The sequence below is a fragment of the Spodoptera frugiperda genome, chromosome 12 (assembly GCF_023101765.2).
Source record: "Spodoptera frugiperda isolate SF20-4 chromosome 12, AGI-APGP_CSIRO_Sfru_2.0, whole genome shotgun sequence".
NCBI classification, from domain to species: domain Eukaryota; kingdom Metazoa; phylum Arthropoda; class Insecta; order Lepidoptera; family Noctuidae; genus Spodoptera; species Spodoptera frugiperda.
Window position 1 is genome coordinate 1,883,904 of NC_064223.1, and position 15,466 is coordinate 1,899,369.

The 15,466-nt window shown below is 38.7% G+C and overlaps 1 protein-coding gene across 9 annotated transcripts in view; it reads left to right on the forward strand.

The window, feature by feature from the left end:
• Window positions 1-15,466, forward strand: part of LOC118263008 (ecdysone-induced protein 74EF) — a 192,288-nt gene that overhangs the window by 128,947 nt on the left and 47,875 nt on the right. Inside the window, exon 1 of one of the 9 annotated variants that reach the window (XM_035574740.2) lies at window positions 12,927-13,477. The exons of the other annotated variants lie outside the window; for them this stretch is intronic. Coding sequence (XP_035430633.1) covers window positions 13,075-13,477 — 403 coding nt within the window. The 5' untranslated portion in view covers window positions 12,927-13,074. Of the gene's footprint in view, window positions 1-12,926; window positions 13,478-15,466 lie in introns of those variants that run through there. 9 annotated transcript variants of the gene reach the window in all.

Sequence of the window (15,466 nt, forward strand, 5' to 3'; positions counted from 1 at the left end):
CTGCAGTGTGGCACGGCGTGGATGCGAGTGTGCGCGGTGTATGTGTGTGTGTAGGAAGAAAGTGCATTCTGGTTGCACGGACGGCTAGTCGAGGGAAACTTGACATTATAGTGCGCGGCGCACACGGGACGCTGCGGCGGGTTAGATAGCCGCCATCTCGAGATACGGATATTTTTACGACAATTTCCTTTTCATTTCGTTTAACATTTCCAAGATTTTTCTTTGTTTGTGGAACTAAAGTTATAAGAGGATACTTTTTGTTTTCCTATTTAGAAATATACCATTCTTTAATTAATGAGGTACTAACTAACTCTTAGAAAACCTTTCTGTCATACGACAGAGATAATAAAAGAACCAGCAACACGAGAACTATAATATAACTCGGTTGGCATCAGTTATCGCGGCACCGGTCCCGGCTAGTTATCTCTCGTGCGCCCGCGCCGGCTGCGCCCGCGCACTTGCACTAGTAAACTTGAAACAGTTCCAGCCTGTTATTACGTTTCCCTTTCGTATTGCGTCCGAGGGGACTGTCTACTTGCGCGTACGCAATCATGTTCACTGCATTCATTTTATTGATACGATCATTACAAGTAATTGGATTTGTAGTTCTGTATTGTGTTCACTTTTACAATTTAATTCAGTTTTAGAGATAACAAATTAGTTGATTATTAGGTCCAATCCATCATACAAGTACTACTAGCTCAGTTATATTTAGTTTGTAAAACCAATAATGGTAGGACCGAAATGACTACATGAGTTCTCTTCTATCCATAATTTTAAAACACTTGCCTAGACAAACATTAAGCAATCTAACTTGGCAGACGTATTAGGCTTTGTAATCATAAGGGAGCAGGACCTAACTATTGTCAAATATTTCACTGGAATCCAAGTCCTAGGTCTGTCTGAAACCTTTCCTTGTAAACTGAAACGCAATTATACTTTCTTGTTTCTATCACAAAGGGCTGGAATACTAACAAGGAGGAGGTTACCACAAAGGGCCGCAGGTCTTAACAGTAATTAGGTGTCTAATAGTCCTAGATCCTCCAGCCGAGTCTAGACGCCGGGACCTTGGGCGAGGCCTTGTATCTAAGTCTAACATGGCACACTTCTCGGGATATTATTTCTAATAAAGTTTTTGAGTCTGCCTGTGTGCCACGTGGGCGGAGCCGGCGCTGGGAACCTTCTATACTTGTTTTACTTTACTCTGTCTAAATGTTCACAAATCACATGTGTTTGGAAAATATTCTTTGTCTATTATCGCCCTAGTCAATATGCGCCTATAATACAATTACGTTTTGAAAATGTTAATAAACTTCTCTAAATATGTAGCTAGACTACTTAGTACCTAAATAAACACAAAACACTAGACAATTTCGATTCCAGACAAATTACTTTAAAAGGTTATTTTAAATATTTATTAATCGAATTCCCTGCCTACCTTCTACCTGCTAATATTCTGTTTCTACTCTACTCTATAGATCAACAAGAGAAGCGATATCTAATATAACAATTTTCCATAAAAAAAGCTTTTAAGAAACACAGGAAAGGAACTAATGATTCTAAGAAATGTGACCTATTCGCGTTGGTTGAGTAGTCACGAATACAGCAGTACAGCGTGTCGTCTCAAAGCCCCATAAATTAACAATTCCCCGTGTCTAAATTCCGGTTTTTCACACAACAAACTAAAGAAAATAAGTATATCCTGACAACTCGCAAAATGATTATTAGCAATAGCTACAAAACAGGAGACAAATATTAGAAAAGACAATAAATAAGTAAGTAACGATTCATTTAAATGTGTTTCCCAGAAACCATCACACACACACATACACATGTACACTATCTGGACATAAAACATATATCATACAAGTAACATATAAAGTAACATTACTAAGACACTGTTATCTTATATCAGTGACGACAGTTTGATCGGAAATTACTTGACGATGTAATTGAATATTATTTGTTAAACGATACACGTGTAGGACAGACATGCCTGAAGCACTTTTATATAAAATTATCCTGCTCGCTGGATTGTACGTTAGCAACTATTGCGAGAGTCTTTGAGTCCAAGACATACATATCCTTAAAGGGGGAAAAGCAAACACTAAAACGTTGGGGATTCTTACGTCTCTAAAATCGCCTCAATAGTGATCATTAGCATAGCACCTAAAAGGATCACCGAAGTTCTTTAGATACTAGGTCTTAGACACTAGGTCGTTAGAGCCCCCACTGGCAAGGTCTATTCTTAGGGTGTACATATGTATGTATAATTGGACACCTTCTTCCTGATCTTAACTCAAATTACTTGTGGTAGTCACAATATGTTGTTCTTTTCTATTCTCGCTTTTCAGACAACATTACACCCTCTTTTCTAACATATCTAATAATATCTGCTATCACACAAGTTTAACAATGGTCTGTACTTAAGAAGGTATAGGCTAAATTGAAACTATCCAAGTTTACTACTATCCCTGGCTAGTCATAGTCGTAACGCATAAAAACTTGTTAATATTAATTTGCATTGTAAACTTAATCCTTTGTCCTTGCTTACAATTCAGTTTAGTGACACTCCCTGTATCACTACACATAATATGAATGTTCTACTTTAGGGCTAAGCAGGGACCTACCAAATGTTACCGACATATAAAATTATTTAATGAGATCACAATTTCTTACTAGATTTTATAGTTTTACTGTACTATGAGGTATAGTAGCTATATATAGCTACTTGTACTTATAGTACGTGTAATGATTTTGTTTTAAAAACAGAAAAAGAAGACTATATTTGTCAAATTTTATATAAAATCTCGTAATTTCGAAATTTCAATATAATTCAATTACAAAGCTCTAATTATATATTGAAGTAATTAGTTTATTGATTGTTACAATATCCCGAGTCGGAGTACCAGGCGCCCATAATTCATCGGAGATGTTACCGTTTACAATAGCCCCCGGTACCTGTGCTAATTCCGGAGCGGATGGCTCCTCATTATCCTTGTACCAACACCAGCACAATTTGTTACACGTACTATAAATATGTGTATTACCTAGCCATTTATAACAATAATTACATAGAAACAAAAAAACAATACTTCTGTATTAATTTTGTAACTAATTCTTAAAAGTGAGTGTTATTGACATATGTAAATGTTATTTATATGACTGGTATAGGTATATAAAGAACCGCTAGTTACTTAGTCCTATATTCAATCAAACTGCTTGACTCGAAGCCCTGGGCTAGATAATGCATTGTTTGAAACATGTAGAATATCCCTAAATTCTCTATAATAACCCAAAGTCTAGAATCATGTCTTCTTCGTTTAACAATAATCTAACATAGCTAAAAAGAGTTATCTAATTACGACGACTATTTCTATATAATTATCAACCGCAAAGCTCGCCGCTTTACACAGCAGTTGGTTCTAGACCTAAGTACACCTGGAAAACCAGAGGCATCATGAGTGCATCACCTATCAGCCATCCATCTATTTCCCTCGCTATCTATTTCACTCGCGACTGTAGCTGTCATTACTCCAGCGCACAATGCCAGTATCGACACTCGACAGTACAGTATGATGCCGTGACTGCCAAGCTATACTAATTACCGTGGCGCGGCTCGCTTTTCCCCAGTTTTTCGCACGCTCGCGTTTTTCACCGCAGAACAATGTCGTCATTCAGTTTCCACTTTCGTTTTCACTGATGGACGCTGATCCGATGCGCAGGCGCAAAAAATCCGCCACTGTTACACGATAAACGCTGTACTGGTGACATATTACTGTTGTATATGGGATTTATTTATAGGATTGTGTAATATATGTGTGTTAAAGAGACGAGGTGATTCAAGAGGGCATCCTCTATGCTGAAATTAGATTTACCTCAACCATTGAGGGCAATAAACCGTTCCCAACTTTCCAAACCACAAATAATATAAAAGTCCACTTAAATAAATAAGTGTATAACAAATCAGAAATGTAGCGCCATATTTAGAAATGACCATTAGTCAATATAACCAAAAATGTCCAACTTTGGGTTTCACAGTTTCATTATATAAATGTAGCAACAACAGTGTTGTCTGACTGTACGTCACGACTTTTCCTCGTACGGTACCGTATACAGCACTGTATCACGTTTGTTTACAGTTTTCACTCTCTATATTTTTCTCGCGAGTGAAAATTCCTCCGGCAACTGCGCAGGCGCATGCGTGCGAATCTTTTTTACTTCTACACGTAATGAGATTAGTAGATCGTGTTCAGTTTTTACTGTAAGATTACTTGTTCGGTTTCCATGATCTCTGTGAGTGTTTGTGCCGTATCCAATTTATGGTGCTTACAACATTCATGGTTTCTCTGTATAAAAACCTAGTACATATATGTATATTTACTAGTCATACATTTTCATTAATAAGTTCCTAAGACCCTTTTGCCTCCCATTCAGCATTTTGGTAGCGAAACTCTCTATATGATGCAAGAAATCAAAATAAACAAAATGTCGTGCATAACTCAAGAGATGTGACGTCACGCAAACATTACAATATCCTCAACTGGAATCGAATCCTTACAACTTACATTACAATGCCTACGTCACTCGAAAGTGTCCCAACAATAGCAGTTCTTTATAAATAAACATTTGTTTGTGAGATTTTATAACGTTCACCCTTTCTAGAAGGAGCCTTTCGGAATATCTGTCTCATGATCTCAATCCTGCATCCACACCCAATACACTTTACCCCCCACCAAAATCATAAAAGTAAACATCATGATTGAATGGATCTCGTTTTCAACCTCCTTCAGGGTCATCGACCTCACTACCTCAAAATTTTCAGGTTAAGTGGATTATTTTGTAATAAACAAACCCTAATTACGCCCCACAACGTTTCCTTACAATTTGGAATATTCGCTTCGAATCAACTAAATCACAAATATAAATAATTACGATAATTGTCGCTGTGCTTCATTCGAAAATGTTTCCAAAAGGTACGTTTGATGTGGTTCATCCAAGATGGGTATACTAGGAGATAGTTTCCTAAGTATGTTGTAACCTTGTACAAGATATCCATTACACAAATCTTGGGACATCATTCATACGAATACTGGCGGACATATTGCTGCGAGCAATTTGTGTCGAGAATGACACGAGATATATGACGTGCGTATTAAGTACACTCATCGGTTAGTGGCTGTACAATGTACAGGTAGTAGGCTCTCGATAGGCTCTATATCGGGGGTGCCACAAATGGGGGCAGACTCAGCAGTATTGACGGAAATATTAATATTGTGCTACCTACACACATGATGTCCTACTTACTGTGCTCCGAATTGCTCCGAAGTGGTAGTTTTGGTTATTTCAGTATTTGATATCTTTTTGTGCTTAAAAAGGGGAACTTTGAAGTACTTTGATTTATTAAATAAAAATCGCGGTTTACTTATTTACATTAATGGACAAAAGCTCTAAGTTTCCAGTCACAGGGACTTCTTCATCACGAACAGCGTGATTTTTAGTTAATTTAGTATGTCTCGCGATAGTTATAAAAATGAATGATTTAAGTCATGTTTGCGAAAAAAATCCCGCCATTTCCTGCGGTCCTGGTAGAATCTGGACCAAGTTGTTTTCTTGTGTTTCTTGAGTGCTGTCCGCCAGGCAACTCTTATCAGCTCCATCGGGATCTAAGTGCATTGTCTCCGTATCTTGGGCGAGCAGCACAAGGGTACAGCTATCGACTGATTGCGACAAGTGTTTGCCTCCAAGGCGAGCTGATACAAACACTACAAGTGCTTGCACAACACACTCGCGCCTATTTGTTCTGTCGTCTATATCGGTGGTCACACGCAGGTGGGATGATTGGAGCTTCTCATTTTTATAATAACTGTATTTTAGGACTAATTTGTAAAAAAAATTAAAGTATAAATACAGCATTAATACAATTTATCCTCACCTAATTTTTATTTTGAAATAATATGACCAAAACAGGTGCAAAAACAATACTTTATCCTGTAATAAACCTGCTTGTTTCCTAGTTGTCTAATTTCAACTCTGAATAGTATGATATGGAATGCGAATATGTGTATTTGAATACAAACACAGGTACGGCGTACGGCGCAGGACAACACTCCCGCGGTTAGCCGGACACAGGCTAAAAATACTCGCAAAGAAAAAATAAAAAGCAAGCCATAGACCAGTCTTCCTGTGCTAATCGATGCCAATTATGACTACGGTCGCCATGCACTTACTCCCTTACCCTGGATTTGTCCGGCACACAATTACATAGATAAATTACAAACATATTTTTATACAGGAAAATTGTATAACGAACATGGAAATTGGTGTTACAATGCCACATTATACAGAAATTAGTGCATGCTCTAATAATACCGCACAGGTCAATGTTTACCTGTTTTACTGTGCTGTGTGGAACAGGAAAGTTTTGTATCGTTTGATTGCTTATTTATACACCTACATACTCGTATAGGTAAATCATGGATTTGTCACGTAACTTCTACAACACTTTTGCCAAATCGGGGCATCACTAGTGATATGTGGTACTACTGCTAATTAGCACTATCGTCGGAGAAACCCAAGTTTTATAGTATTTCCTTTCCTAGAAATATTATAATGGGAAAATATTACGTTCTTTATCCTAAATTACAGTTCGCAAGTAGCTACCCCAAGCAACTAATATACAAATATCTGGATGCAAAAACGATTAGTATTGCGGAACGAAGTAAAATGATGCTATCTCCTTCTCTCCCGCGGATAAGCATTGATAACAGACAAGGTAGGGGCTATTTTACTATTCATAACCCTTGATTGTGCTGCCGTTAGTGGCAGCGCATCCATGACGTGCGAACTGTGCGTGTGTGTGTATGTGTGGTGCATAATGTGCGTGTGTGAGTGTGCGCGGGCGCAGCGACGGCGCGTAGCCTTGAATTCGTACATCGACTGCACTTGTACAACGATAACCGTTCGGAAATGTATTATTGAGATATATTTTTAATTGATAATTTTTGTATTATTATTTATTGCTATTCGTGGGTAAATAATTAGATACTGGACTTAAACATAAATATTTTGTGAATATCTTTACTTTTGTTAAAAACATGTTGACAAAATCTATAATAGAACAAAACAATGTTAAATAATTTATCTATTGGCGACATGTTATGTTGTAACAATATTATTTTCGTATCGCTACAGTTGCTTGGTAAATTCCTTGAGATAAGAAAGCGCAATGGAATCATTACACTATGTAACCTCTGTAATATCTGTATTGTAATATTTGTTTAAGTGTCTGAAACCAATTCTGTATTTATCGCATGCACTTACTATTTACCTAAGTATTGTAAAAGTAATGAATCATGATTATACTTTTTCTCTATAACTTGAAGTTTCTAATAAGAAAAGTTTCTAATTTCTATTGGAATCTAGTAAGACAGACTGCTTGGTTATCGTGTGAGATTTGTAATGGAAATCTTGTAGAAATATTTACATGGTGAACGTTTCGGAACGTCGCAAGATCTGCAACACCTCCGTCCCTTGTCCGGGCATCTCGTTCCTTGATGTCGTGCACTCTGTCACTCCTGCGCACACCCCCATGCCTCCGTCGCCGTCGCACGCGCACATAATTGGCGCCGCAGGAAGCGCAGAGAGATTGATGATCTAAGCGCTGGATCGATCGTTGTTTTTTATTATTTGCTCGTTATTGCAAGTTCCGTTGGTTATTTTAATGGCCGTGACTCGAATGTCGGGTTTATAGGCCAGGCGGGGGTAGGCAGGGGAGTGTACGCCGGTAGCCACTATTCTTGACTCGCGAGTAAAGTATATTAATGTTTTAATGTTGTAGTTTTAAGAATTACGTCGTTGTTTGTGTACGCGAGAGTTTCTTGTACGTTTTCCTGTTAGATACTTCGCATTCTTATCTGACTGGCACTGGCTTGCACATTCCTTGACGTGTAAACCAGTCGCCATCTTTATTTTCTCGTTAGAATCTTCGTTTTTTGATAACAGCAAACAATATCCTTAAACTGGTCTCGAACATAACGCCGCGCTGGGAATTCTACGTTATACAAGACACAACAAGCGAAGACGTTCCAATATCTCGGAGCTCGTTTATTCCTAAAACAACTATTAGACATCTAAAATGTATAACTAGTCTGGGAGGCTGAAGGTCGAACCCGGGACCGGGCGTCTCAATGCCCACTTATTGCTAATATCATCCCAATTTACCTTGTGTCGTTGTGCAGACATTACGCATTTCACTAACGGGTTTGTGTGACCTCCGGAATTTAGAGGTCGGTGTTACGGACAGGCATTACACTTGCAAATGCGGCGCACGTTCAGTGTGCATGTTTCAGCGCCCTACAGGTGACCTACTTACCACACACCGCCCTAAGAGTCTCGTTGCAAAGGGCCGAGCAGTCTCCTCTTACCATCCCTCAGGGAACACTCCAGAAGTTGCATATTCTGTCTTACTACACTGCAAGTTACAGTAGAGGTTATCTTATTAGAATTAAAATCAAATTGGAGTACTTCAATGCTATTTATTGGATTTTCCTCTTAAGCGTTCACAAAAAGTTATTGAATAATTCAGGCCCTAGGTTATCTTAGGTACTAAGTCGGGCCGTCGCAATAACTTTTCAGAGCTAACCGTGTATGAGAGCTGAAATATAGGCGACATATCGGAAGGCTGGGACATTTGAGCGAGGTTCGGGCGCCAGTCGAGTGTAGCCAATCTTTTAGTGTTATCATCTGTGACTGATTGTAGGCTCCGACAGACGTTCCCTTTGATTGATATTACTTTGTAAAGGAATCCTCCGAGAGACGCGTTTTATATACATACATATATAGCTAGACGCGTGAACGTTCTACCAGTAGCTACATGTATGTATTCTGCTGAATATAACTTGTAAATGAAATAGGGGAGCGGGTAAATGTTTCTGATCTTGAAGAGACTGTAGACTTATTAAATAAAGTTAATAACGAAAACTATAGATGTGTCATTCAAATGTAATCACAATAATAAACAATACTTTACGTGTCTACAAACAGGGGCAGTGGGTACATATTTTTATATACTCTTACATTATCATCACATTCGCAGTACTACATGACTGGAACACTTACTATCTGGCTCGCCGCTACCATCCCGGCAATAACATAAATCAATAAATGACTTACATATAACAAACCAATATACACACGAATGAGGTAACACTATCATTACCTTATCATAGTTATATTTATATATTGTCATTTCCACATTAATTCTCGCTAAACTTACTAATGACAGTTACTTGTATAACAGGAAAGCAGTTATAGCGGTTATCAAATAACGAAAACAAATGATTACAAGTATAAGTCGTTACATAAGCCGGGTCGATGGCCGGCCGATCTGTGATATGATAGGGACCCCCGACCTGCGACTGATAACGACCGCCATCTTAGATTCAGCTTACAACTGTACAAGTTATATTGCAAAATATCATTCACTATGTATGACATATCTATGACAAATGCTCTGTATGTCTGTCTATGACATTGCGACCAGACTAATGCCGTCTGCATTTAATTACTGGCAACAAGATTATGAAGTGACTACCCCCCATAATCTTGAGGTTAACAAACGAATCCGCACCCCTTTAGACACCGCGTTCCTTTACACATGCGGATTCTTTGTCAGTAACCTGTTTGGGGTAATATCATGTTAACACGTCTATTGTGTCCCATACGGTAGGGGAGTGCTTCAGTCCTTCTTCATAGATTATGTTATTAGGCCCTAAGTAGTGGCTAAAGTACTAAGGTACATTATCGATGGTCAGATCGCCTCGTGTCGTGGAAACCGTGCTGCTATCTTTAAAGATATTTGTTCGCGTGGGTTACATTCCTGTTCCGAGCAAATGTTTGTGTGACCTACAGATTCGTTCCGGGGTTCACTGTTTGTGTCGGTATATATTTTTTGTTTGGACACACACCCATGGACTTGCCGAAGATATTTTTGGTAGAAGCTAGTTCAAATATTAAGGGCATCACGATCTATTTAAAACCACATACCAATGTGACTGTGAGACTAAAATTACCAATCAAAGAAAACAAAATGGTTATATTCTTAGATGACACAGATTGAGGGAATTCGTTCAGACGTAACAATAAAACTGGAAAAAAATCCTAATGTTACGAAAATACGACATTGTAACTAAACAAAAGGTGTATAAATATACGTTATTTATATGGTTTTAATGAGGTCTCGTATTGTGGAGCGTATTCAAATCTCATTCAATATTTTGTTTAGTTATCAATGGAGTGCCGGCAAGTAGGTCGACACGTCATCTTTACTTACTGCGCGTTCAGCGAGTTCCGATCAACACTGCTCTTGTTTTAAGCACTAATTTATCTAGGAACATAGTATTTATCATTCGGTTTTGTCTGCAGTATGAAAAGTTTGTATCTCTGACTTAAAATCTGTTAAGTGCCTTATGCCTGTAATTATGTGTGCAAACAAATAAAGATCGTCTTAATTTTTTTTTTATGATTTACAGTAAATAGTAAGATAAGTATTATAGTGGAAATTTCAGAGTATGAGTAACTGTTGAATAATAATATTATATACAGATATAATATAATATTAGAGATAGCTTATGACTGCGTAAAATATTGTTATCATAGTTGTTGTTTTTGTTCGAAAAGAAAAGAATGCCGTATCAGTGGCTCGCTGTGCTAGTGAGTACAAGGTCATCATTTCTGTGTCTAAGGCGGGAAAAAGTATAATCGAATTAATGAATCAACAACATATATCATATCTACAGGCTATTAGTGGCCACTGTTGACCAAAGCTTCTTCTCGCATGGAGAAGGTTTGAGCATTAATCACCATGCTTGCTCACGGATTGGCGATTTCTAATTAGAAATTATAAGTCCAGATTTCCTCACGATGTTTTTCTTCGCCGTTTGTCGATGGTGTCTTAATAATCTTAGGAAGTACGTAGTAAGTATAATGCAACTATCAATAATTATGGATGTCAGTAAGACAGTTTTGTAAAGAAAAGGGGACAATACATATCTCATTCATTCTTTCCCCTTTACTCATTATTAAGTCACGTTTCTTAGCTGATTATCTGAAGAAATGAATCTGTTTATATCTCACTATCAGTAATCAGTAAATGTGCGAAACTACAATGTGTCTATGTAGTACGTAACACATGTACAGTATGTACTTCCTTGTACGTTGTTTGAAGTAAGGTTTATCTGGTTTTTATCATTTTTTTTTTTCGTTATATCACGCGTCACACGTGAATCTAATGTTTATGTAAAAACTAGCGTGTGCTCGTGACTTTGTTACTATAATTTCCTTTTTGGTAATTTTTTAAAGTTTTATCCCAAAATGTCCTAATACTCTTAACATTCCTGTCTCTACATAGACACAAATAATGGAAGAAAATTTATAAACAAGCAATTTTAGCTGATTTGATTTGACGATTCAAATATAGAATATTTCCAGTGTAAGATTATTAATAACTTAAAAACTGTTGAATGAATTTTGATGTCATTTTTCGTGGATCATATCATAACTAAAATAATACATGATTAGTTGATTACCTTTAGTAGAAAATGAAGCTTTATTTAACGCGACAGGTACTCATCATAGGTAGATCCTAAACAATGAGTCTTTGAACGTTTCCCCTCTACTTAGTGCGGTGATCACGAGTTCACAAGTACACGATAATTAATTAATACAATTACGACTATCTCACTGGAATTTGCATAGTATCGCTATGCGGAAACGATAACATAGGCTTTACAGGTTACATTTTATATTAAACACGAATTTCAATACTTCATATAATTTACTAATATACAACGTTTCTGACTCAACGTGTTTGTACCGTTTAAATTTAAATAATCATAACAATGCAATGTAACATTTACTAAAATAGCATACCACTACAGTCCCCTGCGCGGGCGCAGTGTCACTCAGGCGCAACTGTATAATTATGCCAAAATAATGCGTCACACTTCCACGTTGCTAAAAGCCAACATTTATCTGTTTAGGACGAACGTGTGACATTGGCTCTAAATTCATAGTAGGCACTACCCTATCTGCTAGCCACAAGTATATGTTGACACCGCACTACCACTCGTATACCCCCGCGCTCGCCCGCACCCGCGTACATGTCGCGCGGCGCGGCGGCTCAAGTGTGGCTGGCGATGTCAGTGTGTCACGTGGTCGCCGCGCGCGCAACTTTATTTGTAAAGTCGGTCAATGCCCCGAGCGTTAGATAAAAAAACACACAATTTGTTTACGCGGTGTGTTACGCAAAACATCGCTGATTGTCCAACCGTTCCGGTTCGTGATAAATATTATAAATTGTTATTTAACTCATGATCTGTGAAATAATATCATTTTACTGTAATAGCTGTGCTGTGTATCTTTAATGTAATGTCTTCATTCAATAGTTATACATTTCAAATGAAATATTTATTTCGTAATTAAAAAATAAATCGAGTTCTTTTATAATGATAGAATATTAAGAAACAAAATGAAAAACTACGTTTTCCAATAAATAATGTTCCTGCGCTAGGTCAAAGAAAAAATTAATAAATATGAATACCTGATATAATTTTCCTCATAAATTCGTTACCTGAACACAATCGGTCTGAAACGAGCGCCGCGACGAACGAGTATCGCTAATTAATCAAGTCTGCTAAGCAGTGAGAACCTGTTGGGTAACTCGGGAAATGAAGGAAAGCTCCGACACGAAAGTGGAAAAAGCTTTGGCAGCACACAGACACAGGCGGCGGGCGGCGCACACACGCGCAGCGTGCGTCTGTGTGGCGGGCGTCTGTGTGCGGCGCGCACACTACCGCGCGCGTACGAAAACGAAAGTGTCCGAGCGCCGCCGAGCGCGCCCGAAGCGAGCTCACGAAGTCAGTGGAACTCATCGTCGAAACTGGGACATCAGTCCGTAATACGACGCGAACGCCGGCGGACGCGGCGCGCGGTTGCAACACAACACATTACGCTCTATGACATAACTGCAAACTGTGGGCTTGTGATTATGGTGTTTGGTGATAATAATTAAATATGATGGCTGTGGAAGTTCGTCCGGCGAGTGCCGGTCCGGAGACACGCCGGTCACCGGCCGCCGACCGTAGAGCGCTCAGCGCCGATAACGAGCCTCGCACCTTGGCTGCTAGGAAGGCTTATCCTGAGGAACCAGCTTCTCCGAAACCAGAACCAGAGGAAGACGATGCCCCATTAGACTTGACTGTACGCAAGGAGATTTCTGTTCGCGATTTCGCGCGTCATTCGTTCGCGGACCCTTCAGACTATGTGAGGACTCAGATGATCCTGAGGCAGTCGCAGGACTACCTGGCGTCCGGCAGAGACTCCGGCACGGAATCGGACGACTCCACCGGACGCCTCAGCCCTGGCGATGATGCTATCTCAGGGAAGGCATACAAGAAGTCGCTCATGAAGAGATACAGTAAGTGCTCCCTATACATCTGTACCGACCCGGCGCCGGGAATGTTCTATGTACATTGTATGCAACACATTCATTACACGCTTGTAACTGATAACCGGTACACCTAGATGTAATTAAAATGACAGAGATACAAAATTGTGGGTAATCATAAACCAAATATTAATTTAAATACTCGGGAATAATTTAAATACATACATCTTTGAACTTGAACACTTGTTATTGTTGTATTATTTAAATAATATAACATTAACATAATGTATAAAGTCAATAAAAATATTTTCCGCAATTTGCTACGTCATGTATGAAAGAAAGTGCTACGTGCTACGGCCGTAGCGACGGCTACGGGTTGCTACGCGGCCCTTGCTACGACATCGGTTTGCATACAATTTACATGGAAGTGATACGCATAGTGTAAATAGTGCGAGTGTATGACTGTATGTGTATAAATATGTATGGGCCGTGGACCGCCCTGACCTAGCCCAACATGCAGCGCGTAGGGCGGGGGTGGCCGCAATTACACATCTGTATCGCATCTATTTACAATACACGCGCACTATTTATTGTTCTACTGTTTCTTTACACCCACTGCAACAGCTTTATATTGTATAATAGTAAATGAACACAATTACGTACTATTATTCAGTATTACAAGCTGAGTAACTTTCTCCATGGAAATGGAAATATATACCAATAGTTGTTTTGTTTAGTTGTAACTGTGCACAAACATATTTGTAAGATATGGAACAGTTATCTTTTCCTCGTAAATAAGTAAGGATACATTTGATTTGGGTATTTCCGTGTACCTAACTATAAGGTTTAGTAAATACGTCCTGCGGTGAATAATGCCTACCGTTTATTATTGTAATATGTTACAATTATTATGTACTTGTCTGTACATAAATATTCCACAAAATTTACAATTTAATGTAATTTATAAATTATCTGTATTTAAAGTATTGTGAGTAACTTCTTACCATTGGTTATACTTGTAATAAGCAAGATTAAGCTCAATATGTCGTCTATCTTTCTAATTTAAATGTGTATGTATGTATGTATTTACGTCACATCAATGGTTTTTAATTACTGCCGTATGAGATAACTATTTTCATCCTTATATCAAGTAAAGTATTGCTAGTAGTAGTTAGTCTGCTCGTACCCGGTCCTCATATTCTGAAACCCAAAGATTGAACAGAACTGGACAAAGGAATCGTCTAACAATCCTTTATCCGCCTCTATGTATGCTTCATACACGGTCTATAACTAAAGCACGTATGAAAATGTCGCGCAAGTCAGCGGGGATATAGGCCTAGGTTGACATAGGTCGTAATGGCCGTGTCTGTACGCGTGTAATGGTTCCAGGCTCACACTGGCTCACAGAGGCAATTTGCGCCAGCCGAGGCCCACCGCGCCTGCGGACACCACGCTCGCACAGTTCTGCCAGACATGTTTTTGTTACCCTGTTATATAACGAAATGTCTGCCGCGTGTTACGTCTTGTTCACTAACTTTTGGGCTAGGTCGTAACTCCAGCCTTGATTTACTCGGTGTACCGACCATGTTTCAACGTTATATGTTCCCCAACAAAGTATTTGTTGGACCACTATATAGGTAACTAGGTACTATATACACAGTAATGTAACACACCTATAATTTGAACAGTTTCTTTCCTTGTAACACAATCTAGCACTTATTTAATTATGTTTAAAGTTGATTGTTACACCAACAATTTTCTCGACATATTTCGTCACACATGGCTTCCATGCTCGCTGGTTGAAGGCCCGCAACACATGATTACATGAATCATCTCTCTGGCGAACATTTTCCCTTCCTTTAAAGGTTCCTTGTTCAAAGGAACCGGCGCTCATTACAGCACATAACTGCTGTTCCTTCCTATATTATATGCTGCGTTATTACATAGCAATATTCCCAATCATTATCATCTAGATTAATTATTGACGAGCTAATTACCTACCCCAGGCCAGTTCGGCTG